Here is a 25,777-nt window from a genome sequence, read left to right as displayed (position 1 = left end):
TTCTGAGGGTTAGGTCTCGACATGTTCCTGAATAATAAAGCAACACCTGAGGTAATGGTATCTAAAATGACTGCAAAATCTTTAGGTGTTACAGGGCTCTTGTAAAGTGATAAGAATTGCTCATAGATAAGTAAAATACCCTCTGCATTTACGAGTTGGCTCACCAATAGGATATTATTTTGGAACCAATATTCTATAAAAAATGTTTTATTTTTATACAATATGTCCTGATTATTCCAGATATAGGCTAATATCTGTGTGTAGAGAAATTATGCTTATAAATTAAGGACCATGACAAGAAAACCTGCCAATGAAAAGCAGAGTTTCACTGGAACTGTCAATATTATAATTGCAAACCAACATGAAGTTAAGGCCACCAAAAGTCGAGAGTACATGATGAAGAATACATTTCCACATAGAAGTGGGTGTTCTTAGGAATTGTGTTATCCAATTGATCTCAATAGTATTATTAAAAGTAGAAAAGTCCAGAAAATTAAGCACACCATACTCATAAGTGTTCATTACAACAGTTTCCCTAACGTAATGGGTATGGTTTCTCAACAGAAAGTTGAAAAGCATCTGGTCTATCTCTTTGCTTATTTTACTGTCAAGATTAAAAAAATAGAGCAGTGTATGTTACATTTGATTTGTGATTTTGATTTGTTTAACACTTTTTTGATTACTACATGATTCCATGTGTGTTATTTCATAGTTTTGATGTCTTCACTATTATTCTACAATGTAGAAAAATAGTCAAAATATCTGGATTTCTGCATAAATTGGTCATGAAATCACTCTCCTTGTTCAAATAGCCCTTACACAGCATGGACACATTTCGATATAAACCCCAAATCTATTCGGGACTGTCTGGAACCTGTCTTATTACTCCAAGTGAATGATCTGTCAGCTGGAAACTTTTCTCTCCATGTCAGTAAGATCAAACGTATCCATAAAAAAGTATTTAACCCAAATTCTGATTCGTTGGCCTGCCTGGGGGCCATCTATCAGTTGAATTATCTATAGTAATGTTAAAGTCCTCTCCTATAAATAATAACGAATTGGGAAATTCAGATAACCAATGAAATATACATTACTCTACAGATTCAAGCAACTCATTAATCCCATGTTTGGTGAAGTCTTCTTCTACTCCTACACAACTCGAAATGGGAGTGCCAATGTGCTTTGCGCCTCCGGTCACCTCTTTGGGTAGATGGGAGTAGAATTTCACTTCCTGTATGTAACAGGTACCCGAAGAGAGAGAGTGACACACCTGTGAATTGTAAATATATTCGGTCGTTTCTTTATAATCGACGACAGATACAGAATTTACAGGTGACACATGTTAATTTCTAGTGCTGTTTTGAACAAATATGAATCTATAAAGTTACAGAAGATTGGATCTTGATTATTTATTTGTATGTTTGACGTAATTCTTACCTTTGAAATCAGAGGAACAGAGAGACACTGCGATATACAAAAGTCCTGAACGTTTCTATACAATTGATTGGTGTTTGTATAGTATAAAGATAGACTGCATGGTGTTTTGTATGTTATTTAGATCATGTTACGACTATTTATTTGAATGATAATGTATATTTAATTAATGCATTCCATGATATGTTATTTGAAGTTTACTATATATCGCTCTGTTTTCAGGTCATCTGTTGGATTATCCTATATTTGTGGGAAATAGTTTTCCTGGACTGTTTTGTAGAATGACTACTCTCCCAATTGGATTGTTATTGGGCGCTTTGGTGTGCTTTATTGTTTTCCTGGTGCGCGCGGAGGCCCAGCCATTCGGGGAACAGTGTTTGGACAGTTTCGAAAAGGGCAGAGAAGATTTCGTTCTCGATACGGATGACTCGGTGAAATACGGTGCGACTTTCATCATTAAACCGAAGGTTGAGAGCACCAATGACTGTATACGCTCGTGCTGCAAAGATCCCAAGTGTAATGTCGCTTTCATGGAGAATGGGTCCGGTGAGGGCATGATCAAGTCATGCTTTCTCTTTGACTGTCTATACAAGCAGCAGTACGTCTGCCGATTTGTCAGGAAGAAGGGATTCCTGAACTACATCAGAGACGTGGTGTATGAAAGTGATCTGGCCACAAAAAACCTCCCAGGTAAAACAGGCAGACTGGTCTCAGACTGCCCACTATGTACCCTTAAAGGGCTTACCATTACCTTAAGGTCCAAGGACCTTACATGCTATTTTCAGAGGTAGACTGGCTCTGGCAGCCAAATACTCCATATAAACGTGAATCTATTCTCAAATGCATATGGTTCAAGGAACCTAAAGCTTTACTTAATATCACATCATCATTTCACAAATGCTACATATACATTTACTGCACTGTTTAAACTGTCTTTATCACAGTTTCAGCCTGTGACAACACGTTTCTGCCTGCCTTCAGGTACACACACAGGTGTTCACTGCTAAATTAGCACAGGTGGTCCCTCTGTCTTCTGTTAATATACAAAGTAACATGGAAATATGGTGGTGTGGGTACACTAACCCTAAAAAGGTGTTTAGGAATTTAACCTTTTAGTTCTTTGAAAAGTATTTCTTGCTGGTATGAAAGACACTTTCCTTATGCTTCCAAAAGCGTCAGGGCTCTCAAGAAAACTCCCCCTGGTCAGAAGATGCACTACATGGCCAAAAGTATGTGGATTCTGCTATTTAAGCCACACCTGTTGCTGACCGGTGTATAAAATTGATCACACAGCCATTAAATCTCCATAGACAAACATTTGAACATTGGCAGTAGAATGGCCCATACTGAAGAGCTCAGTGACTTTCAACGTGGCACCGATGCCACCTTTCCAACAAGTCAGTTCTTCAATTTTTTGGCCTGCTAGAGCTGCCCCGGTCAACTGTAAGTGCTGTTATTGTGAAGTGGAAACATCTAGGAGCAACAACGGCTTAGCCGCAAAGTGGTAGGCCACACAAGCTCATAGAACAGGACTGCCGAGTGCTGTAGTGTGTAAAAATCGTCATTCCTCGGCTGCAACACTCACCACTGAGTTCCAAACTGCCTCTTTAAGCAACATCAGCACAATAACTGTTCGTCAAGGAGCTTAATGAAATGGGTTTCCATGGCCGAACAGCCGCACACAAGCCTAAGATCACAATGCCAAGCATCGGCTAGAGTTTTGTAAAGCTCTCCGCCATTGGACTCTGGAGCAGTGGAAACACATTTTCTGAGGTGATGAATCACGCTTCACGCGATGGGTTTGGCGGATGCCAGGAGAACGCTACCTGCCCGACTGCATAGTGCCAACTGTAAAGTTTGGTGGAGGAAGAATAATGGTCTGGGGCTGTTTTTCATGGTTCGGGCTAGGCCCCTTACTTTCAGTGAAGGGAATTCTTAATGCTATAGCATTCAAGGACATTCTAGACGATTCTGTGCTTCTGACTTTGTGGCAACAGTTTCCTTTCCTTTTTCAGCATGACAATGCTCCCGTGCACAAAGTGAAGTCAAAACAGAAATAGTTTTTTGGGATTGATGTGGAAGAATTTGACTGGCCTGCACATAGCCCTGACCTCAACCCTATCGAACACCTTTGGGATGAATTGGAACTGGGATACTCAAATTAGTATGATATGTTATATTTGGTATTGTCTTTGCAATTTGTAACATGTACAAATTTCAATTCGTAACATGTCATACAAATTGTAATTCGTAAAACATACGAAATGGATAATGGACATCCACAAATTAATACATACCATATGGAGTGTCCCGGATTTACATTTACTATGTTAAGTCTACCCCTGAGTCCAGGTTGAAACGGGAGACCCAGGTATCACTCTCACACATCACAACATAGACACTCATCAAATTAACTAATTAAGTCTCCAATGAACTTCATGTCTCCATTGAACTGCTTACTAAAGGAACATGAACACACATACCATTTAGCTATATTATTATGATGAGAGAAAGCAACGCACTACACTTGGACTGTCTGTGGTTTGAATCACAACAGACAGGCCCTTTATCTCAGGAGGAGGTGAAACCACCTGCTTAGAGAAGAGCATTACCCACACACGCCATGGCTCAATATAGGGCTTATTCTATGGCTCATTATAAGGCCCCTTGTCACAGTCTGAGGTTTCAATTTTCACCTCATTGCTGCTGAGAAAGCTTCTTACAGGGGAGATTGGTATTGTGCTGTGAGTCAAGTAATGGATTGCAGACTTGAGTGAATAATGTATGTCAACAGGATGTAGTTAGTAACTGGGAATGAGCACCACCAAACAAATTGATTTCCTGAACCTTATGTTGTTAATGTGTTGACACTCAAAACCCTTCAAAAAAATTAAACCTATTCAAATTTCAACCAGTCTTTAACCTAACGGGATATCTTAAAGCTGCATGTATTTTCAGTGTGAATATGTTGTATTGAACGTGATGAAGGTTGTATTCAACTTCCAGGTGAAGTGGACAATCCTCCAGAGGCCAATGGAGGTCCGGACAGAGTGGTGCAGCCCCAGGAAAGTTTAACTCTGAATGGCAACGAGAGCAAGGACGACCACGATATTGTCACGTACCTGTGGCACCTAGTGTCAGGGAACACCTCCGCTGTCATTGAGGTGGGCGATGATGACTGGGGCATCAGGGAGCACTGGTCAGGCTTTATTGGGATGTTTGGGGCATTTACCTGATCAGAGTTAATGGTGATTGCTCTTTCACTGTGTACAAATACATGAGAACACCAAAGGATGAGGATCACAATTAAAGCTTCTCTATTTTCAATGTTCTGCCACACAAGAAAACATTGATACATTTTATTTCCTTGTCTCCTAGAAAACTACATTTAAAGACCAGGTGATCGTGTCCAACCTGGCGTCTGGAGTGTACAAGTTCCAACTGACTGTCACAGACTCCAGTGGGCAGTCCGACCAAACCCAGATCACTGTCCTTGTGCTTACCCCTGAGCAGTCTGAGAGTGAGTATACTAAAGTATATGTGAAACACCTGCAAAGCACACCTAGCTACACAGTTTAACACAATTGTTTTGAGGGTGAAGGGACATGCTGTATTTATTGAATTTCAATGCACTTACAGTGCCTTGCGAAAGTATTCGGCCCCCTTGAACTTTGCGACCTTTTGCCACATTTCAGGCTTCAAACATAAAGATATAAAACTGTATTTTTTTTGTGACGAATCAACAACAAGTGGGACACAATCATGAAGTGGAATGACATTTATTGGATATTTAAAACTTTTTAAACAAATCAAAAACTGAAAAATTGGGAGTGCAAAATTATTCAGCCCCTTTACTTTCAGTGCAGCAAACTCTCTCCAGAAGTTCAGTGAGGATCTCTGAATGATCCAATGTTGACCTAAATGACTAATGATGATAAATACAATCCACCTGTGTGTAATCAAGTCTCTGTATAAATGCACCTGCACTGTGATAGTCTCAGAGGTCCGTTAAAAGCGCAGAGAGCATCATGAAGAACAAGGAACACACCAGGCAGGTCCGAGATACTGTTGTGAAGAAGTTTAAAGCCGGATTTGGATACAAAAAGATTTCCCAAGCTTTAAACATCCCAAGGAGCACTGTGCAAGCGATAATATTGAAATGGAAGGAGTATCAGACCACTGCAAATCTACCAAGACCTGGCCGTCCCTCTAAACTTTCAGCTCATACAAGGAGAAGACTGATCAGAGATGCAGCCAAGAGGCCCATGATCACTCTGGATGAACTGCAGAGATCTACAGCTGAGGTGGGAGACTCTGTCCATAGGACTACAATCAGTCGTATATTGCACAAATCTGGCCTTTATGGAAGAGTGGCAAGAAGAAAGCCATTTCTTTAAGATATCCATAAAAAGTGTTGTTTAAAGTTTGCCACAAGCCACCTGGGAGACACACCACACATGTGGAAGAAGGTGCTCTGGTCAGATGAAACCAAAATTGAACTTTTTGGCAACAATGCAAAACGTTATGTTTGGCGTAAAAGCAACACAGCTCACACCATCCCCACTGTCAAACATGGTGGTGGCAGCATCATGGTTTGGGCCTGCTTTTCTTCAGCAGGGACAGGGAAGATGGTTAAAGTTGATGGGAAGATGGATGGAGCCAAATACAGGACAATTCTGAAAGAACCTGATGGAGTCTGCAAAAGACCTGAGACTGGGACGGAGATTTGTCTTCCAACAAGACAATGGTCCAAAACATAAAGCAAAGTCTACAATGGAATGGTTCAATAATAAACATATCCAGGTGTTAGAATGGCCAAGTCAAAGTCCAGACCTGAATCCAATCGAGAATCTGTGGAAAGAACTGAAAACTGCTGTTCACAAATGCTCTCCATCCAACCTCACTGAGCTGTTTTGCAAGGAGGAATGGGAAAAACTGATAGAGACATACCCCAAGCGACTTACAGCTGTAATCGCAGCAAAAGGTGGCGCTACAAAGTATTAACTTAAGGGGGCTAAATAATTTTGCACGCCCAATTTTTCAGTTTTTGATTTGTTAAAAAAGTTTGAAATATCCAATAAATGTCGTTCCATTTCGTGATTGTGTCCAACTTGTTGTTGATTCTTCACAAAAAAATAGTTTTATATCTTTATGTTTGAAACCTGAAATGTGGCAAAAGGTCGCAAAGTTCAAGGGGGCCGAATACTTTCGCAAGGCACTGTATATACAGTTCGCTGCTTGTGTATATAATCACGGCAGGGTAGCCTAGTGGTTAGAGCGTTGGACTAGTAACCGGAAGGTTGCAAGTTCAAACCCCCGAGCTGACAAGGTACAAATCTGTTGTTCTGCCCCTGAACAGGCAGTTCACTGTTCCTAGGCCGTCATTGATAATAAGAATTTGTTCTTAACTGACTTGCCTAGTTGCCTAGTTAAATAAAGGTAAAATTTAAATTTAAAAAATCAATCTAAAGTGACAATGATGGTCTACAGTGGTCTACATCCGAGTGATCTGTCATGTTTGGAGTAGGGACAATGTGGAAATACTATGAGAAACTTTGCCATTGAGGTGAGAAGAACTGATGCCCACTGAACACATAATGCAAGTGAATGCGATGTTAGGAATATAAATCACTTAAATGTTTTCCTTCTGAACTCTCTGCAGTTTGAATTTTTATGTGAAAAAGAAATACAAAATACAAAACATCAGGAACTCTTTCAATGACATAGACCACATATGTCAGAGTCAAGGCCCGCGGGCCACATCCGGCCCGCAAGAAGGTTTTTTACGGCCCCTGGGATGATCTTGATTTATTATTAGAACCGGCCCGCAGCAAGCCGGCAGCCCGCAGATCTTTTACACGCACCAATACTACATTTCCCACAATGCAAAGGTGACGCACCGAGCAGTAGGCTGCTTCATTTCAATATTTATTGGCACAGCAGTCGTCAGCATCACAGTAAAATTAACTTTCAGATACCCATCAAAAATGGCAAAACGGAAGGTGGATACTGAGAACCGGGGGTTTCAAACAAGGTGGGAGTCGGAGTATATGTTCACGAAGGTAGCTGGAAAACCTGTGTGTCTTCTGTGTGGAGAAAGTGTGGCGGTACTGAAAGAGTATAATCTGAGACGACATTATGAAACGAAACACGCGGACACACACGCGGACGCAACTGTCAAGGCCAGTTTTATTTTGGCAGAAGAGATCGCTAAATCAGCCCGGCCATTTACGGAGGGGGATTTCATCAAAAACTGCATGATTAAAGTTTGTGACGAAGTTTGCCCAGAAAAAAGGCAACTCTTTTTAAATGTGAGTCTGAGCAGAAACACCATTGCCGAGAGAGTAGACCAGTTGTCCATCAATCTAAAAGAGCAGCTTGTGAAAAAGGGAAAAGATTTTATTGCATATTCCTTGGCTGTGGATGAGAGCACCGACATTTCTGACATTGCCCAGTTGTCAATTTTCATCCGCGGAGTGGACTCCAACCTAAGCGTGACAGAGGAGTTTTTGGCTTTACGTCCTATGCATGGCACAACTACGGGGCATGATTTGTATGAAGAGGTGTCAAGATGTGTAAATGAGATGGAGCTGCCTTGGGAAAAACTCGTGGGTTTGACAACCGACGGAGCACCTGCGATGTGTGGACACAGGAGCGGACTGGTGGCGAAGATACGGGAAAAGATGCAAGAGGAAAACGCGACAGGTGAGCTGACAGCTTATCATTGTATCATACACCAGGAAGCGTTGTGCGGTAAAGCCTTGAAAATGGAGCATGTAATGAGCATCATCACGCGCACAGTTAACTTTATCAGAGCCAAAGGTTTGAATCACCGCCAGTTCAAGGCATTTCTGACGGAGTTAGAAACGGAGCATGGTGATTTGCCTTATCACACAGAGGTGCGATGGCTAAGCCAGGGAAAGGTGCTTCAAAGATGTTTCGAGCTTCGTGAGGAGATTTGTCTGTTCTTGGACAGCAAAGGGAAAGACACAACACAACTCCGAGACGAAATGTTTCTGTGTGAAATGGCTTTTCTGTGTGACATTACGAGTCATCTGAATGCAATAAACTTGCAGCTGCAGGGTCGGGATCGTGTCATCTCTGATATGTACAGTACAGTGAAGGCATTTAAAACCAAACTGACTCTGTGGGAGACGCAGATGCGGAAAGAAAATTTGAGCCACTTTCCCAGCTGCCAGACCATGAAAGAGAAGCTCTCTACCAGTGCGTTCCCGAGCACACAGTTGGCTGATAAAATAGGTATGCTTGCCGCTGACTTTCGACGCCGATTTGCTGACTTTGAAGCACAAAAAAGCAGGTTGGAACTGCTCGGTAACCCATTTGCTGTTGACGTGGAAAGCTCACCACCAAACCTCCAAATGGAGTTGATTGACCTCCAATGCAATGATGCACTGAGGGCAAAATATGCGGCAGTGGGTGCTGCGGAGTTCGCCCGTTTCCTCCCCGGCACAATGCCCCAGCTGCGCATCCAGGCTGCTCAAACGTTGTCTATGTTTGGCAGCACATACCTGTGTGAACAACTGTTTTCTTTGATGAACCTGAACAAAACATCACACAGAAGTCGACTTACTGCTGAACACCTCCACTCAATTCTGAGGATTTCTTCAGCTCAGAGCCTTACCCCGAACATTGATGAACTTGTGGAAAAGATGGGACACCACCAAGTATCACCCTCAACCTCAAACAAGTGAACATTACTGTGCAATCACATATTTAGAGTTTTTACTCAGTTCAAGTTTAAAAGTAAAAATGTAATATTTGTTTTCACTGCATGTTACTTCTCCTTAAACAAAGTGTTGTTTTTGATTAATAGATTTTTGCACTTTATTTTTTTGTATTTCAATCCAATTATATTTTAAAAATATTTCAGTTGAGTGGATGATAGAAAATTGCTATTATTGTTTTTTCTTTGAAGTAAATTTAGCCCACTTTTGCTAAAATAGAAAATATAGTCTACTGATGGTGCCTTGAATACCGGTTTCTTTCATTTAATGTTCATGTTATGGGGATATTTATATAAAGGAAATTTGTCTTTTGTGTCTGTTGAAAATTAAAGATTACTGACAGAGCCATAAGAAAATATTGCTTTATTTATCTGATCATATTGTAATATATTTGTTAGGTTTTCAGTAGGTTCAATTAGGTTCACTAGACTATATGCGTCATTTAAAAATTTTTCAATGAACATTCGAACAGTCCGGCCCTCGTCTTGTAGCTGATTTTTTTATTTGGCCCTCCGTCCATTTGACTTTGACACCCCTGACATAGACTGACCAGGTGAATCCAGGTGAATGCTTGATCCCTTATTGATATCACTTGTTAAATCCACTTCAATCAGTGTACTGTAGATGAAGGGGAGGAGACAGGTTAAAGAAGGAGTTTTAAGCCTTGAGTCAATTGAGACTTGGATTGTGTATGTGTGCCACTAAGTGTGAATGGGCAAGAAAAAATATTTAAGTGCATTTGAACAGGATATGGTAGTAGGTGCCAGGCACACCAGTTTGAGTGTGTCAATAATTGCAACGCTGCTGCGTTTTTCACTCCTGGGTTTTTCACTCACAACAGTTTCCCGTGCATATCAAGAATGGTCCAACACCCAAAAGACATCCAGCCAACTTTACACAACTGTGGGATGCATTGGCGTCAACAACCTTGTGGAATACTTTCAACACCTTGTAGAGTCCATGCACCAACGAATTGAGGCTGCTCTGGGGGCAATAGGGGGTGCAACTCCCTAAAATATTAGGAAGGTGTTCCTAATGTTTTCTGCACTCAGTGTGTGGCATGTTAAGTTCATAACTCATTTTTATGACTTTCAAATGCTTACTGATGACTCTTATCGGTTGTACTGGTTTAAGTTGAGTTGATTACAACAAGACTTGATATCATAATCATCTACTTTTCATACCACGTGACATGGCATGAGAATACTGTCTAAAAGACCTGTCCAGGCAAGCTCCTCTGATTCCCGTAGAACGAAATCAACATTTCCAGATTTCAGAAAGCACATTCATAAGTAGATTTGTCTCAGCTTGTACATCTACATGTGGGCTCAATCGCCAGAGACAACAGCTTATTATTCTTCTTTTCCTAGTAGCTGTTTACTCCATGGCTGTGAGTGACTGAAAAACCCATATGTCCTCCAAGAATGACCGTTTTGGCTCATAACAGGATGACAACTCATTATCACACTTGGTAGATACTTGGTAGATCAACAGTGCTGCCTGGCTGTTCATTATAGGGTAACAGGGAATACTTAGGAATCAGACAATGGAAGGGTTTTCTCTGCCATGCCCAGTTACATGAGTGTGTATGGAATGGATAGACACTTTTCCTGGGCTATCAGCAGACACAGGAAGTCAGGAAAGCTGTGGGGATTTCCCTCCCACACACTCTGCTCCCTCTTTCCTTCCTACCCTGCCCTCCCCCTTAACCTGTCTGTCTGGTTTCAGCTTGGGTTTCACAAACTCAAGCAAACTCCTTTAAGGTCATGGTACTCTAAATACAGACTCTTGATACTCAAACACTTTGAAATAATTTCTGAGTCAGTTATACAATTTGGAGCATGTTGGTCTCTCAGTCTTAACAGACTGAGCAGAGACTATTAACCATTCATTGATTCAGTTACCCATTAACTAGTCTCTACTGAATGGTGTTAGGAATGTTCCTCTGTGGAAAGGCCAATGCATAGTGACCCCTGATCTGAGTCACACAACACGTACAGCTAAATGGCTGCATGCGTTAATGCTGGATGAATTACAATGAACATGCTAGTAGAATCACAATTAAAGATACCCTGACAACATGAACCCCCTCTCAGCAAAATATATGTACTGTGAATGGCTATTAGCATTTTACATTGACTGTGGTACACACATGGTTCTGTACCTAATGTTATTCTTAATTCCTCAATTAACCCAGTCATGTTGTAATGACGGAATGGCTGGGTAATGTAATGCAGGGTAGTCCCGATGCATCAACTAGCTTGTCGTGAGGCGTACAGCTTTGCGTTGCACAAGTGAAACCACTTCCTCTGACAGTTATGTCTGCTTTCTTTGTGTTTACCACATGTCTGTTTACAAGCCAGACCATCCACATGTATTTTCAGTGGATGAAGTAGGCCTGGTTTTAGGGAAAGTTACTTAGCTTTTTTATATTTGATACATCAGGTCCAATCAAATATACCATTTTATTTGTGACATGCTTTGTAAACAACAGGCGTAGAGTCACGGTGAAATGCTTACTTACGGGTCCTTTTCCAACAATGCAGAATTAAAGATAAAATAAATAAAATATTGACTGGCTCTCTAATATTTTACACAATTTTGTATTATTTTTTTTTAAGGTATGTTTAACTTCTATGTTATGAGTTATGTTTATAAGAAAATGTCAAAATAATTAAGTGTTCCACATGAGGTAATGAGCTGTTTGACGCAATGATTATGTAAGCAGTTTATAAGCAATGTTTTTCCCCAAAAAGTGTTACACATGATTCTGTCTGGGCTTCCACCACTGAACCACAACATAAAATGACATTCACATGACATCTGTGTATTGTTTTATTACATAATGTTATATCTAATCGCCACTCTCTGATACTTCATCCTTCAGATCACTGCATGGTCCCCAAGAAGGTGGGTCCCTGTCGCGGATCCTTCCCCCGCTGGCACTACAATGCTGCCTCAGAGAGGTGTGAGGAGTTCCTGTTTGGGGGCTGCAGAGAGAACCTTAACAACTACCTCTCCCTCCAGGAGTGTGCCAACGCCTGTGATGGTGTGTCAGGTACTATACAGACCCCTCTTGTTTTTCTGAGAACAGTTTTTGGAGAAGATTGGTTGGTTGATTGGTGTTTCCTTTCTTGTAGTTATTCACAGAGGTAGAACTGGACCACTTCCAGCCCCTAGAGGTAAGACTGACTTACATTTATTGTCCTCAGGTGTATGACTATAGATAGTAGCTGTACTTGTAATAGTTCAAATATACATATATTTGCCGTATCTGTTGACTGATGCATATCTATTGAGACTTATCAGTTACCTGTATTACTTCTGTATCCTATAAGGTGAATCTAAAAGTCACTTTTACCTCTTCTGCTCACCTCTGTGTTGTTGTGTTAGGTCCCCTGTTCACCTGAGTATTATGTTTAGAGGTGTGATAGGTCCCCAGTTCACCTGTGTATTATGTTTAGAGGTGTGAGAGGTCCCCAGTTCACCTGTGTGTGTTGTTGTGTTTTAGAGGTGTGTGGAGTACCCTGTGGGTCAGGCCAGTTCTCCTGCACCAACGGCTGCTGCCTTGACCGAGGCCTGGAGTGTGACAAGGAGCAGCAGTGCAGCGACGGCTCAGATGAGGAGAACTGTGAGGACTGTAAGTACAGGCTATGCAAACCAACCCTAATTTACATACAACACTGCATTGGCCTTACCTTACCACTGACCTTACATTACAAGTGCAGTCATGAAGTGAAACTATTGGGGTGCTCAGTTGTTGTCATGTGATGTTGCTTAAGGGATACTTTGGTATTTTGGCAATGAAGCCCTTGATCTACTTCCCCAGAGTCCGATGAACTTGTGGATACCATTCTCTGCGAACAGTTTGACGGAAGTTGCTAACTAGCGTTAACGCTAACGTTAGTTAGAATTGTCTTGCAAAACTACCTCTAACATCCTTCATACTGGATGCAGAGACATACAAATGGTATCAATGAGTTAATCTGACGCTGTGGAAGTAGATAAATGTCTTTATTGCCAAAAACCAGAAGTAACCCTTTAACTCTTGCTTTATTCCTTTCATCAGTGAATAAGAACTTCCAGATTCTACTGCAAATTCCTGTGGATGAACAGAAAGGTTGAGTTTTACTGTTTTGAGACATGTTCACAATAACAGGATCAATCTCGGATTTTGTTGTTGAGTTAACTGATCACATATGGTGCCTACCCCTACTCTGGCTCTCCTTACGAACGCTGATCTCTCACACACATGTTCTTTCAACCACAGTTCGCTGCACGGAGCACCCCAAAACAGGAAACTGTCGGGAGAGTTTTACCAAGTGGTATTACAACCCTGTCTACCAGAAGTGCTTCCGTTTCAACTATGGCGGCTGCTACGGGAATGAGAACAGATTTGACACTGAGGATGCTTGTATGAGTACCTGTAAACTGGTAACAGGTAGGTTTTCATGCTTTAGCCATTATAACATTTTCAACTGATTTTCAAAATTGTTGCACTGTTATTAGGGATAAAGCGATATGGAATTTTGAGCCGATACCGATATCCAATATTTTTCTTGCCAAAAAAGACGATACCGATATTAAAAAAATTGCGGCCTTTTAGGCATTCTAGTACAGTTAAATAGTTGAAACACACACACACACACACACACACACACACACACACACACACACACACACTGACCACGTACAGTATGTCCCCATTACCAGTAAAACATAATCAAAACCAATTTCTTTCACTTACTTGCTGTGCTGTTTCGTTGATCATTTGTTCAGTCGTTTCATTCTCAACCAGGATTTCATTATACATGTCAAGCAATGAAGTTTCAGCTCTGTCTCTCTTCCTCGGTGCGCACTGTCACTGTGTCCATGTCCATCTTGTCCAGCTGTCTAGCATTTCACGGAAACCCTGTTTCTTGTCTGCATCGAAGTAGCGGTCCTTTTACCTAGCATCGAGCATGGTGGTGACACAGTAAAGGCTCAGAGTGAATGCCACCGAATCACTTGTTCACAGCCTCTAGTAGAGTACTTTTGTAAGTTTTAACCCCACGGTCTGTGTTGGCAGTTTTGTTGAGCAGGCGTTTCAATGCCATGACAGAGGGTATCACGTCTGCTGCAGACGCAGTTGATGATCTTATTTCTCGAGTCAGTTGTTCGAATGGAGCTAGGAGTGTGTTCATGTTCTCAATGAGAGTCCACTGGTTTGTACTGATTGTTGCAGGTAACTCCTAGTCGGCTGCGTACACGCCAAGCACTCGTTTTTGTTCCAGCAGGCTCTTCATGTAAAAAGTACTGTTCCATCAGGTGGAAACGTTTTGCTTACGCCTTTTCGTTTTCACTCCAAGCTGCCCCTGTATTGCTTGCTGGTATGCGAGCTGTAAGTGTTTAAAATGACCCACTATCTTCCTACCTGTTGCCACTGCGTCAGATATGCTGCGTTGGGCCAAAACACCTTCGTTTACAGCCAGTTGCAGCGTGTGTGCCATGCATAGCAAACTTGTGACGCCGCATTCTTCCAAAACCTTTGTCATGTTACATGCATTATCACGTAGCACAGCGTGTACTTTGTTCTTGGGTATTTCAAACATGTTCTCAAATGCCATTGAAATAGCAGCAGCAGTATGAGAACCAGCACCTTCTTGAGCATGCAATACGGCTTTCCTCAGTACAAAATCCTCGTCGACATACTGTGCTGTCAGACTCAGCATGCTCATGGGGCTGACGTCGCTGGTCCAAATGTCAATCGTGAAGCTAATAGCAGTGACGCCCATAGCAAGTAGCTCATGGATGTGCGTTTCAACAATACTGTGTAACACCGGTAGGGCAACATCTGTAGAATGGCGCCTACTTGCTAGTGTGTACCGGAGCTCGAGGTGCTCGACCAGTCGGCGAAAGCCAACATCCACCACTGATGCACTTTCTCCCCTCAGAAAATAATAGCAGCACAAACATTGCATTTGGCCTTTTTTGTCATTTTCCTTTGAAACTTTAAAATACATCCACACAAGCAGACATTATGGGCTAGGTTAGGAATGCGTTATTACGTCGTCTACCTACGTTATACAGGTATGCATGTGAGCTTTGACATCGGTTTTGCATATCGGCATTAAACTATACATAGAGCCGATGTTGGCATTTGTAGCTAATATTGTCTGATTCCGATATGCTTACTGATATATTGTGCATCCCTAACTGTTATATTACCCTTTGAGATCATAATAATGAAATGTTTCAGAGATAGGAACATACTCTGTCAGCACCACTACATTGTGTGTATCAACAATACTGTAGCTGTGTAACAACTGACTTGTCTCTTTTCCTTACCATGTGTTCAGAAAAGGACATCTTTGAAATAACGAACCGATATGAATACCAGGACACTGACGGCCATGTAGGTAATTAGCTCTTCTTTATTCTTCAAGATGGAGCCTTTGGCCCGTCAGGACTCCATGGAAAAGACACCCTGAAAATAATCCTTTTTAAAACCAATTATTGCACCCCGTCAAGTTTAAGGGCCTTGGGGGTCAAAGCTGGTCACAAAGATCTTGTGATGTGTTTTTCCCTGCACATTCTCCTCTCTTTACTCAAACACTGTGAATGTTGCACATGATTGATTGTCGGTCTGTCCAGTTTTTGCTTCCCCACACATGCAGGATCCTTTCATATAGTTATTGACTTACTGGTGTGTGTGTCTCTCTCTTCATGCCCATCCTCTCTCAGGAATCATCGTGATAGCTGCACTGCTTGGCCTGGCCATCATAATACTGCTGGTAGTTCTGTGTTACTGCTTCATGAAGGGCAAGAAGGAGCAGACTCGGCGCCAGCGGGTACCCGTCAACGGCTCCCAGGTCTACACCAGGGAGGACACGGAGCGCCTGGTCTACAACACCACCACCAAGCCCATCTGACCCCTAACCTCTGCCCCCAGAAGCTGCCTAGGTGCAGGCTATCATCATTGCATGAATTCAGATCAATATTTGATTTTATGTGAAACCCTTTTTGTGTACCAGTATGTTTTATTTTCCCCAAATATAGGCCAGTTTGTTTGATAAGACATTTACCTTGTTGTAATATAGGCCTAAGAATTTTTATTAGAGTTTGACTTCACTCTGGAAAGCAAAAGTGGCAGCAATTATTCAAAACTACACTTGCCTTTTTGTCTTCCTTGCAGTAACCTGTCAGAATTTAGATTGTTGGTCAGCAATCCTGCACTCAGGGTATAACGGTCCTACAATTAAATCCACAAATCTGACTTCATGTAAACTGTTGGAATAGTGTGGGAGATGAAAACATTCCAATATTGCTAACTAACTATTGATTTGTTATTCTTCTTATCATGTTTTATCATATTTCAGTCATTTAAAAAAGATATGTGTTGCTGGAAATATATTGTACATTATTGACACCCTTTGTCTTAACTGGTAGAAGTTAGAGCAAGTTATTTTACTTTTATAGTTTATTTTGTGATTATTAAAACTGATATTTCAGAAGGAAACAGAAGAGGGGAAAACAGTGAGTTTGTGCCTCATCATGGTGGTCACATGTTATAGGAAAATATACTCTTTATATACTCAACTTTTTCATTAACACTTTTGTATGTAGTTCTCTCTTTTACCATTAGTGCTCAAATCCTAAATAAAATGCTGTTCCCAGAATCAAATCACGAATACAACAGGTATACACCTTACAGTGAAATGCTTACTTACAAGCCCTTAACCAACAATGCAGTTTTAAGAAAATACCAGTAATAACAAATAATTAAAGAGCAGCAGTAAATAACAATAGCGGGGCTATATACAGGGGTACTGGTACCGAGTCAATGTTAATGTGCAGGGGCACTGGTGTCAAGGTAATTGAGGTAATTATGTACATATAGGTAAAGTTATTAAAAGTGGCTATGTATAGATGACAGAGTAGCAGCAGTGTAAGTGTGTGTGTGGGGGGGGGGGGGGCAATGGAAATAGTCTGGGTAGCCATTTGATTAGCTGTTCAGGAGTCTTATGGCTTGGGGGTAGAACTGTTTAGACATGCCTCTTGGACCTAGACTTGGTGCTCCGGTACCGCTTGCCATGCGCTAGCAAAGAGAAAAGTCTGACTACGGTGGCTGGAGTCCTTGCAATTTTTAGGGCCTCCCTCTGACACCACCTGGTATAGAGGTCCTGGATGGCAGGAATGTTGGCCCCGGTGATGTACTGGGCCGTACGCACTACCCTCTGTCGGTTAGGGGCTCATAAGTAAGCATTTCACTGTAAGTTGTATTCGGCGCATGTGACTAATACAATTTGATTTGCCTTGCAGTCGGAGGCCAAGCAGTTGCCATACAGGCAGTGATGCAACCCAAATCAAATCAAAGTTTGTCACGTGCGCCGAATACAACAGGTGTAGTAGACCTTACAGTGAAATGCTTACTTATGCTTACTTATGAGCCCCTAACCGACAGAGGGTAGTGCGTACGGCCCAGTACATCACCTTTCAGTGAAATGCTTACTTACAGGCTCTAACCAATGGTGCCAAAAAAAAGGTGTGTGTGTAAGTAAGTAAATAAATAAAACAACAGTAGAAAGACATTTGAAAAAAAGAGTAGCAAGGCTATACACAGACACCTGTTAGTCAGGCTTATTGAGGTAGTATGTACACGTAGGTATCGTTAAAGTGACTGTGCATACAGTATATGATGAACAGAGAGTAGCAGAAGTGTAAAAAGAGGGGGTGGTGGGACACAATGCAGATAGCCCGGTTAGCCAATGTGCGTGAGCACTGGTTGGTCGGGCCAATTGAAGTAGTATGTACATGAATGTATAGTTAAAGTGACTATGCACATAAGATGAACAGAGAGTAGCAGCAGCGTAAAAGAGGGGTTGGGGGGGGACAATGCAAATAGTCCGGGTAGCCATTGCTTACCTGTTCAGGAGTCTTATGTCTTGGGGGTAGAAACTGTTGAGAAGCCTTTTTGTCCTAGACTTGGCACTCCGGTACCGCTTGCCATGCGGTATTTGAGAGAACTGTCTATGACTGGGATCTTTGACAATTTTTAGGGCCTTCCTCTGATACCGCCTGGTGTAGAGGTCCTGGATTGCAGGCAGCTTTGCACCAGTGATGTACTGGGCCGTACACACTACCCTCTGAAGTGCCTTGCGGTCGGAGGCTGAGCAATTGACGCACCAGGCAGTGATGCTCTCGATGTTGCAGCTGTAGAACCTTTTGAGGATCTCAGGACCCATGCCAAATCTTTTTAGTTTCCTGAGGGGGAATAGGCTTTGTCGTGCCCTCTTCACGACTGTCTTGGTGTGCTTGGATCAATCTAGTTTGTTGTTGATGTGGACACCAAGGAATTTGAAGCTCTCAACCTGCTCCACTACAGCCCCGTCAATGAGAACGGGGACGTGCTCGGTGATCCTTTCCTGTAGTCCACAATTATCTCCTTAGTCTTGGTTACATTGAGGGATAGGTTGTTATTCTGGCACCACCCGGCCAGGTCTCTGACCTCCTCCCTCTAGGCTGTCTCGTCGTTGTCGGTGATCAGGCCTACCACTGTTGTGACGTCAGCAAGCTTAATGATGGTGTTGGAGTCGTGCCTGGCCATGCAGTCGTGGGTGAACAGGGAGTACAGGAGGGGACTGAGCACGCACCCCTGGGGAGCTCCAGTGTTGAGGATCAGCATGGCAGATGTGTTGCTACCTACCCTCACCACCTGGGGGCGGCCTGTCAGGAAGTCCAGGATCCAGTTGCAGAGGGAGGTGTTTAGTGCCAGGATCCTTAGCTCAGTGATGAGCTTTGAGGGTACTATGGTGTTGAACGCTGAGCTGTAGTCAATGAACAGCATTCTCACATAGGTGTTCCTTTTGTCCAGGTGGCAAAGGACAGTGTGGAGTGCAATAGAGATTGCATCATCTGGGGATCTGTTTGGGCGGTATGCAAATTGGAGTGGGTCTAGGGTTTCAGGGATAATGGTGATGATGTGAGCCATTACCATCCTTTCAAAGCACTTCATGGCTACGGACGTGAGTGCTACGGGTCTGTAGTCATTTAGGCAGGTTGCCTTTGTGTTCTTGGGAGTGGAGAGCAATAGAGATAGCATCATCTGTTGGTGCGGTAAGCAAATTGGAGTGGATCTAGGGTTTCTGGGATAATGGTGTTGATGTGAGCCATGACCAGTCTATCATTTTATGGCTAAAGATGTGAGTGCTACTGATCGGTAGTCATTTAGGCAGGTTACCTTAGTGTTCTTGGGTACAGGGACTATGGTGGTCTGCTTGAAATATGTTGGTATTACAGACTCAGACAGGGAGAGTTTGAAAATGTCAGTGAAGACACTTGCCAGTTGGTTAGCGCATGCGCGGAGTACACATCCTGGTAATCCATCTGGCCCTGCGGCCTTGTGAATGTTGACCTATTTAAAGGTCTTACTCACAGGCTGCGGAGAGCGTGATCACACAGTCATCCGGAACAGCTGATGCTCTCATGCATGTTTCAGTGTTACTTGCCTCGAAGCGAGCATATGAGTTATTTAGCTCGTCTGGTAGGCTCATGTCACTGGGCAGCTCTGTACTTCACTTTTGTAGTCTGTAATAGTTTGCAAACCCTGCCACAACCGACTAGCATTGGAGCCGGTGTAGTACGATTCGATCTTAGTCCTGTATTAACGCTTTTCCTGTTTGACGGTTCATCGGAGGGCATAGCAGGATTTCTTATAATCTTCCGGGTTTGAGTCACGCTTTTTGAACGTGGCTGCTCTACCCTTTAGCTCAGTGCGAATGTTTTCTGTAATCCGTGGCTTCTGGTTGGGGAATGTACGTACAGTCACTGTAGGGACGATGTCCTCGATGCACTTATTGATAAAGCCAGTGACTGATGTGGTGTGCTCCTCAATGTCATCGGATGAATTCCTGTGCTAGCAAAAAAGTCCTGTGGTTCAGCATCTGCTTCATCTGACCACTTTTTTTATAGACCGAGTCACTGGTGCTTTTTGCTTTAATTTTAGCTTGTAAGCAGGAATCAGGAGGATAGAATTATGGTCAGATTTGCCAAATGGAGGGTGAGGGAGAGCTGTGTGTGGAGTAAAGTTGGTCTAGAGTTTTTTTCCCCCTGGTTGCACATTTAACATGCTGGTAGAAATGAGGTAAAACTGATTCAAGTTTCCCTGCATTAAAGTCCCCGGCCACAAGGAGCGCTGCCTCTGGATGAGCGTTTTCCTGTTTGCTTATGGCAGAATACAGCTCATTGACTGCGGTTTTAGTGCAAGCCTCAGTCTGTGGTGCTATGTAGACAGCTATGAAAAATACAGATGAAAACTAGTGTGGTATATAGTGTGGTCTACAGCTTATCATGAGATGCTCTACCTCAGGCGAGCAAAACCTTGAGACTTCCTTCGATATCGTGCACCAGCTATTGTTTACAACTATTGTTTATCAACTATGAACCCCCCCCCCCCGCCCGTGTCTTACCAGAGGCTGCTGTTCTGTCCTGCCGATATAGTGTATAACCCGACATCTGTATGTTCTTAATGTCGTCGTTCAGCCACGACTCGGTGAAACATAAGATATTACAGTTTTTAATGTCCCTTTGGTAGGATATACGTGCTTTCAGTTCGTCCCATTTATTTTCCAGCGATTGAACGTTAGCTAGCAGAATGGAAGGAAAGGGCAAATTAGCCACTCGATTTTAAAACAGCTACAGAGCTCAATGGCTGTGAAGGGAGAAAACTGAAGTTGGATCAACATCATTGCAGTTACTCCACAGTAATGACCTAAATGACAGAGTAAAAATATTCCACAACATGAATCCTGTATGCAACAAGGCACTAAAGTTATACCGCAAAGGAATACACTTTTTGGCCTAAATGCAAAGCCTTCTGTTTGGGACAAATCCAACACAACACCTCAGTGAGTAACTGCCTTTTCAAGCATGGTGGTGGCTGCATCATACTATGGATATGCTGGACATCTGCAAAGACTGGGGAGTTTTTCAGGATAAAAATAAACAGGATGGAGCTAAGCACAGGCAAAATCCTAGAGGAAAACCTGCTTCAGTCTGCTTTACACCAGACACTGGGAAAGTAATTCACCTTTCAGCAGAACAATAACCTACAACACAAGGCCAAATCTACACTGAAGTTGCTCACCAAGAAGGCAGTGAATGTTCCAGAGTTGCCGAATTACAGTTAGATTTTTCTTTATGTCAAGACTTGAAATTTGCTATCTAGCTAGGACACCCAACACCTTGACAGTGCTTGAAGAAATATTGCACAATCCAGGTGTACAAAGCTCTTATAGACTAATCCAGGAAGCCTCACAGCTGTAATTTCTTCCAAAGGTATTTCTAACATGTTTTGACTCAGGGGGACAAATACTTTTAAAATCTAGGTATTAATGTTTCATTTTTTATTATTTTGTAAGAAATGTTCCTCAAAAAAATCCCCTTTGACAGAGTATTTTGTGTAGATGAAAAAATGGGAAATCCATTTTAATCCCACTTTGTAACAATAAAATGTGAAGAAATCCAAGGGGGGGGGGGGGGGGGGCGGGGTAAATATATATGATGCCCACTGTATACCCTCCCTTGCTCTGCTCGCAGTGCTCTCCAACCCTGTTCCTGGAGAGCTATCGTCCTGTATGTTTTCATTTCAACTCTAATCTAGCACACTAATAATTAGCTGGTTGATAAACTGAATCTGGTAAATTACAACTGGGTTTGAACCAAAAGCCTACAGGAGGGTAGCTCTCCAAGTACAGGGTTGGAGAGCCCTGCATTACAGCATATTGTTATTCCCATGCATTACCCAACCATTACCAGCAGATGGAAATATTGACTTTACATTGACTACTGCTCAGCCACAATGGAATAAAATTACTCTTTGACACTTCACTGCAAAACATAGACTTCTGATATTGCCTCATTCAGCACGACACATCTCTTTCGGATAGAGTTGATCAGGCTGTTGATTGTGGCCTGTGGAATGTTGTCCTACTCCTATTCAATGGCTGTGCGAAGTTGCCGTCATACATGTCAATCCAGAGCATCCCAAACCATTTCCCCCATAATTATCCATGTAATACAGTCCCTGCTGGCAAGATGTCCATTTTAGGGCCGGCCATCCTCAGTCATCATCATGAAGGTTAGTTCAGCAGCAGCCTCTGTGATGTTTATCAATAGAAGAACAGGTGAGGTGACAGGTGAGGTGACTGCCATTGATAGTAAAATGGGACTTCTGAGGGGAATACAGAGCATGGTAGTCTACCTTTATTACTTGCCACAAGTTAAATTCACTCCAGTTATCTGTCTGCCATTCTTTGTAGGGACCTTTGACAGTGTAGGGGCCGGAGACCCTCATCAATAGATTGTAAGACTGTGATGGTGTGTGATAGCGGTTTATAAGCTTGTCATGTTGGCTGACTAGGCCCTCGGGAGTAATCCACACAATTGAGAGGAAGAAAGATTTTGAATTTGCTCTAAAGTTTGTCATTTTACAATGGGCTGATAAGGGCTGAGTTTAAATATTTGCTCGTGTTTATTTGAATAAAGGGGGTTGGCAGAAACTTGAATTTGGGACATTTTTCCAGATGCCCATTGATGACCTGAAAAAGGACTAATTTATTTCAATAAAGAAAAAATTCAGAGATATTATTCACTTACCCTTTGAGGCAAATAAAAACAGTATTTGAGGCAGTATAAACCAGACAAACAGCACATTTCTGATTCCCCCCCCCCCCCCCCCCCCCCCCCAACTTATTGGTCTTTTGACCAATCAGATCTTTATTTTAGAGCTAATCTGATTGGTCAAAATACCGATTAGTGAAATAAAAATCAGAATTGGCCTCCTGTTTTAAAGCAAACTTTAATTAGACAATTTGAGCTAGCAAATTCTACCACTCTCGATTAGATTGCGTGTTTTGGAAGTAGGCGGTCTTTGACCTATTGCTCGCTGTACTTTGATATGTGTTCGGCTCAGCTGTGGAGTCAGTAGAGGACAACTGGGCTGTGCGGAGGATTTATGTGTTTGACAATGTGAGTTAATCTATGGAAAACTAAAACCGAAATTATAGTCTACAGAAAAACTAGACCTACACTTTCGGAGGTTCACAGACAGACGACTACATACTCAAACATTTGGTAAGTGTTTAATGAACTCTAATAACCGGGGAAACATTCGTGAATCAGACGGTTCAACTCTCGAATTTCCTTATGAAAAGCCTACACAACATGAAGTGCATGCATGGTCCATACAACACTGCTTTTCTTCAGGAGTTCATGTCGCATTGTGATGTAGAGCCTATCAATTTATTCAGTCAAAGCCGTAATTGATTTGGTAAATCTGCGTCTCGAGACGTTCCTCACTGCTCTGAAACGCTTTTCACCCAGAATCTACCACAACACGTGAAATATGCCAACCTGTTTTGACAGGATGAGGTAAAAGAGCTATGTTGTTTTATTTAGGCTATAAAAAAACACACCAGTCCTTTACTATTGAAATGACAAAAGTCGCCTATAGGTATATTAGGATTTTTATTTATTTAACATGTTCAAGTTAGGGCTCCTGTCCATGATATGGCAGTGTCAAATATCCATTAAGCTCCCCTACTTCAACAGGGTAGCCTACTGCATTGCTAGGCAGGTGGACCTGCTGTTGCATGTGGAGATTTAGTCAAATTCCATGTGGATTAAATAACGGTGTGCTATCTGAGATCCTTGGAACTTCCCTACCCTTTTGAAGTTGAAATGTGTAACACGGAACCCAAACCGGCTGCGCGCGTGCGCTATCGTGCATACGTTTATTCTGTCCCCCTACACCAAACGCGATCATGACAAGCACGTTCAAATGTCAAAACAAACTCTGAACCACCAATGACAAACATTTGGGGACAGGTCGAAAAGCATTAAAACATGTATGACAATTTAGCTAGTTTCTGACACGATCTGTGTCAAATAGAAAGGAGTTCTAATTTAGCCCTTGGCATCGCAGATGTTCGTTGGCGAGCATGAGCAGTGTGGGTGCAATAATTGATTAACATGGATTTCTAAATTTATTTTGCGACGTGTCCGGTCTGGTCAGCATGTAAGGGTTTGGGTTTAGGGTAGGGATGTCCTAAGGATTCTGGATTGCACTGACCATTAAATGACCTATAATCTAAAACTGTCATAGTTCTTTAACTCCACTGAGTCAGGCTAAAAGCTTAGATCCCTGCTAAGAGTACATTTTGGTACTGATAATTTATGTATGTTCTAAAAAAAGAACATTCTATGACTGAACTTTGAACAGCTGCAGAGATCACCTTTCCCGGATAGTTGCCTGTGAGACTAAATATGGCAAAAAAAAATAAAATAGATTGCTATTTTGAGACTTAGTGGCAGTATGCAACCTGACCAAATTTACACAGATCTACAGTATAACTCACATTCCTATCATTCTACTTGAAAGCAAGTCTAAGAAGCTGTAGATAAGTTCTATGTACCATATTTCTATGTTTCCCGTTCAGGTTTTTGCTTTTGTGTCTTACTTTCGGGTTTGTACACCAGCTTCAAACAGTTGAAACAACAATAGTTTAGGTTATGGAAAATATACACTGAACAAAAATATAAACACCACATGTAAAGTATTGGTTTCATGAGCTGAAATAAATGATCCCACGATTTCCATATGCACATAAAGCTTACATCCCTGTTAGTGAACATTTATCCTTTGCCAAGATAATCCATCCACCTGACAGGTGTGGCATATCAAGAAGATGATTAAACAGCATGATCATTACACAAGTTCACCTTGTGCTGGGGACAAAAGGCCAATCTAGAATGTATAGTTTTGTCACACAACACAATGTCACACTACACTTCCTGGAAGATGAAAATGTCCCAGTTCATACATGAACTGCACTCTCACCATACATGTCACCCGTTGAGCATGTTTGGAATGCTCTGGATTGACTAGTGACGGCAACTTCGCACAGCCATTGAAGAGTGCGACAACATTCCACAGGCCACAAACAAAAGCCTGGTGAACTCTATCCGAAGGAGCTGTGTCGCACTGCATGAGGCAAATGGTGGTCATCATTTTTCTAGTATTTTTTTTTTTGTTGTTTTGTTTTTGTATCTGTGATGCATATCTGTATTCCCAGTCATGTGAAATTAGGGCCTAATGTAGATTAGGGCCTAATGTATTTCAGTTGACTGTAGTGCAATTTTGAGATGAGTCTGAAATATTCCTACTATTTCTGGGTTGATTGGTTGTGTAACTATGGGGCCAAACAAACTGGATTGGCTTAAATTGACATGTAAACTATATTGAGTACTTTCGGGAAGTATTTAGACCTGATTCCATTTTTCCCACATTTTGTTACGTTACAGCCTTATTCTAAAATTTATGAAGATTTTTATAATTTATCATTGGTGTATTGTGTGTAGATTGAATAACGCAAAAAACATTATTTTTTAATTTTTTTGTGTGCAAATGTATAAAAAATAAACCTGAAATACCTTATGTAAGTATTCAGACCCTTTGCTATGAGACTCAATTGAGCTCTTGTGCATCCTGTGTCCATTGATCATCCTTGAGATGTTTCTACAACTTGATTGGAGTCCACCTGTGGTAAATTCAATTAATT

General features: G+C 41.9%; 2 protein-coding genes across 3 annotated transcripts in view; both read left to right on the top strand.

The window, feature by feature from the left end:
- The first annotated feature begins 1,202 nt into the window (after positions 1–1,202).
- Positions 1,203–16,842, top strand: LOC100136686 (kunitz-type protease inhibitor 1). 2 transcript variants are annotated; one of them, XM_021574476.3, is made up of 11 exons: positions 1,203–1,332; positions 1,657–2,124; positions 4,441–4,598; positions 4,813–4,954; positions 12,067–12,237; positions 12,320–12,361; positions 12,691–12,819; positions 13,249–13,299; positions 13,450–13,620; positions 15,518–15,577; positions 15,903–16,842. In XM_021574476.3, exons 2-11 carry the CDS (start codon positions 1,716–1,718, stop codon positions 16,088–16,090), a joined length of 1,521 nt encoding a protein of 506 aa, XP_021430151.1. In that variant the 5' UTR covers positions 1,203–1,332; positions 1,657–1,715; the 3' UTR covers positions 16,091–16,842. The 2 variants fall into 2 exon arrangements, with proteins under 2 accessions (XP_021430151.1, XP_021430152.1); XM_021574477.3 differs by having other exon boundaries at positions 1,232–1,279.
- Positions 16,843–22,993: 6,151 nt separating this feature from the next.
- The window catches only part of LOC110497976 (pleckstrin homology domain-containing family G member 3), a 58,954-nt gene continuing 56,170 nt past the window's right edge, over positions 22,994–25,777 (top strand). Inside the window, exon 1 of the mRNA XM_090209706.1 lies at positions 22,994–23,291. The gene's annotated coding sequence lies outside the window, so the exon portion shown is untranslated. The remainder of the gene's footprint in view (positions 23,292–25,777) is intronic.

The sequence above is a fragment of the Oncorhynchus mykiss genome, chromosome 19, assembly GCF_057628025.1.
Source record: "Oncorhynchus mykiss isolate SJ-2025 chromosome 19, ASM5762802v1, whole genome shotgun sequence".
Taxonomy (NCBI): Eukaryota; Metazoa; Chordata; class Actinopteri; order Salmoniformes; family Salmonidae; genus Oncorhynchus; species Oncorhynchus mykiss.
The sequence above is the reverse complement of the archived record's forward strand: the minus strand, read 5'-3'. Positions and strand labels throughout refer to the sequence as shown.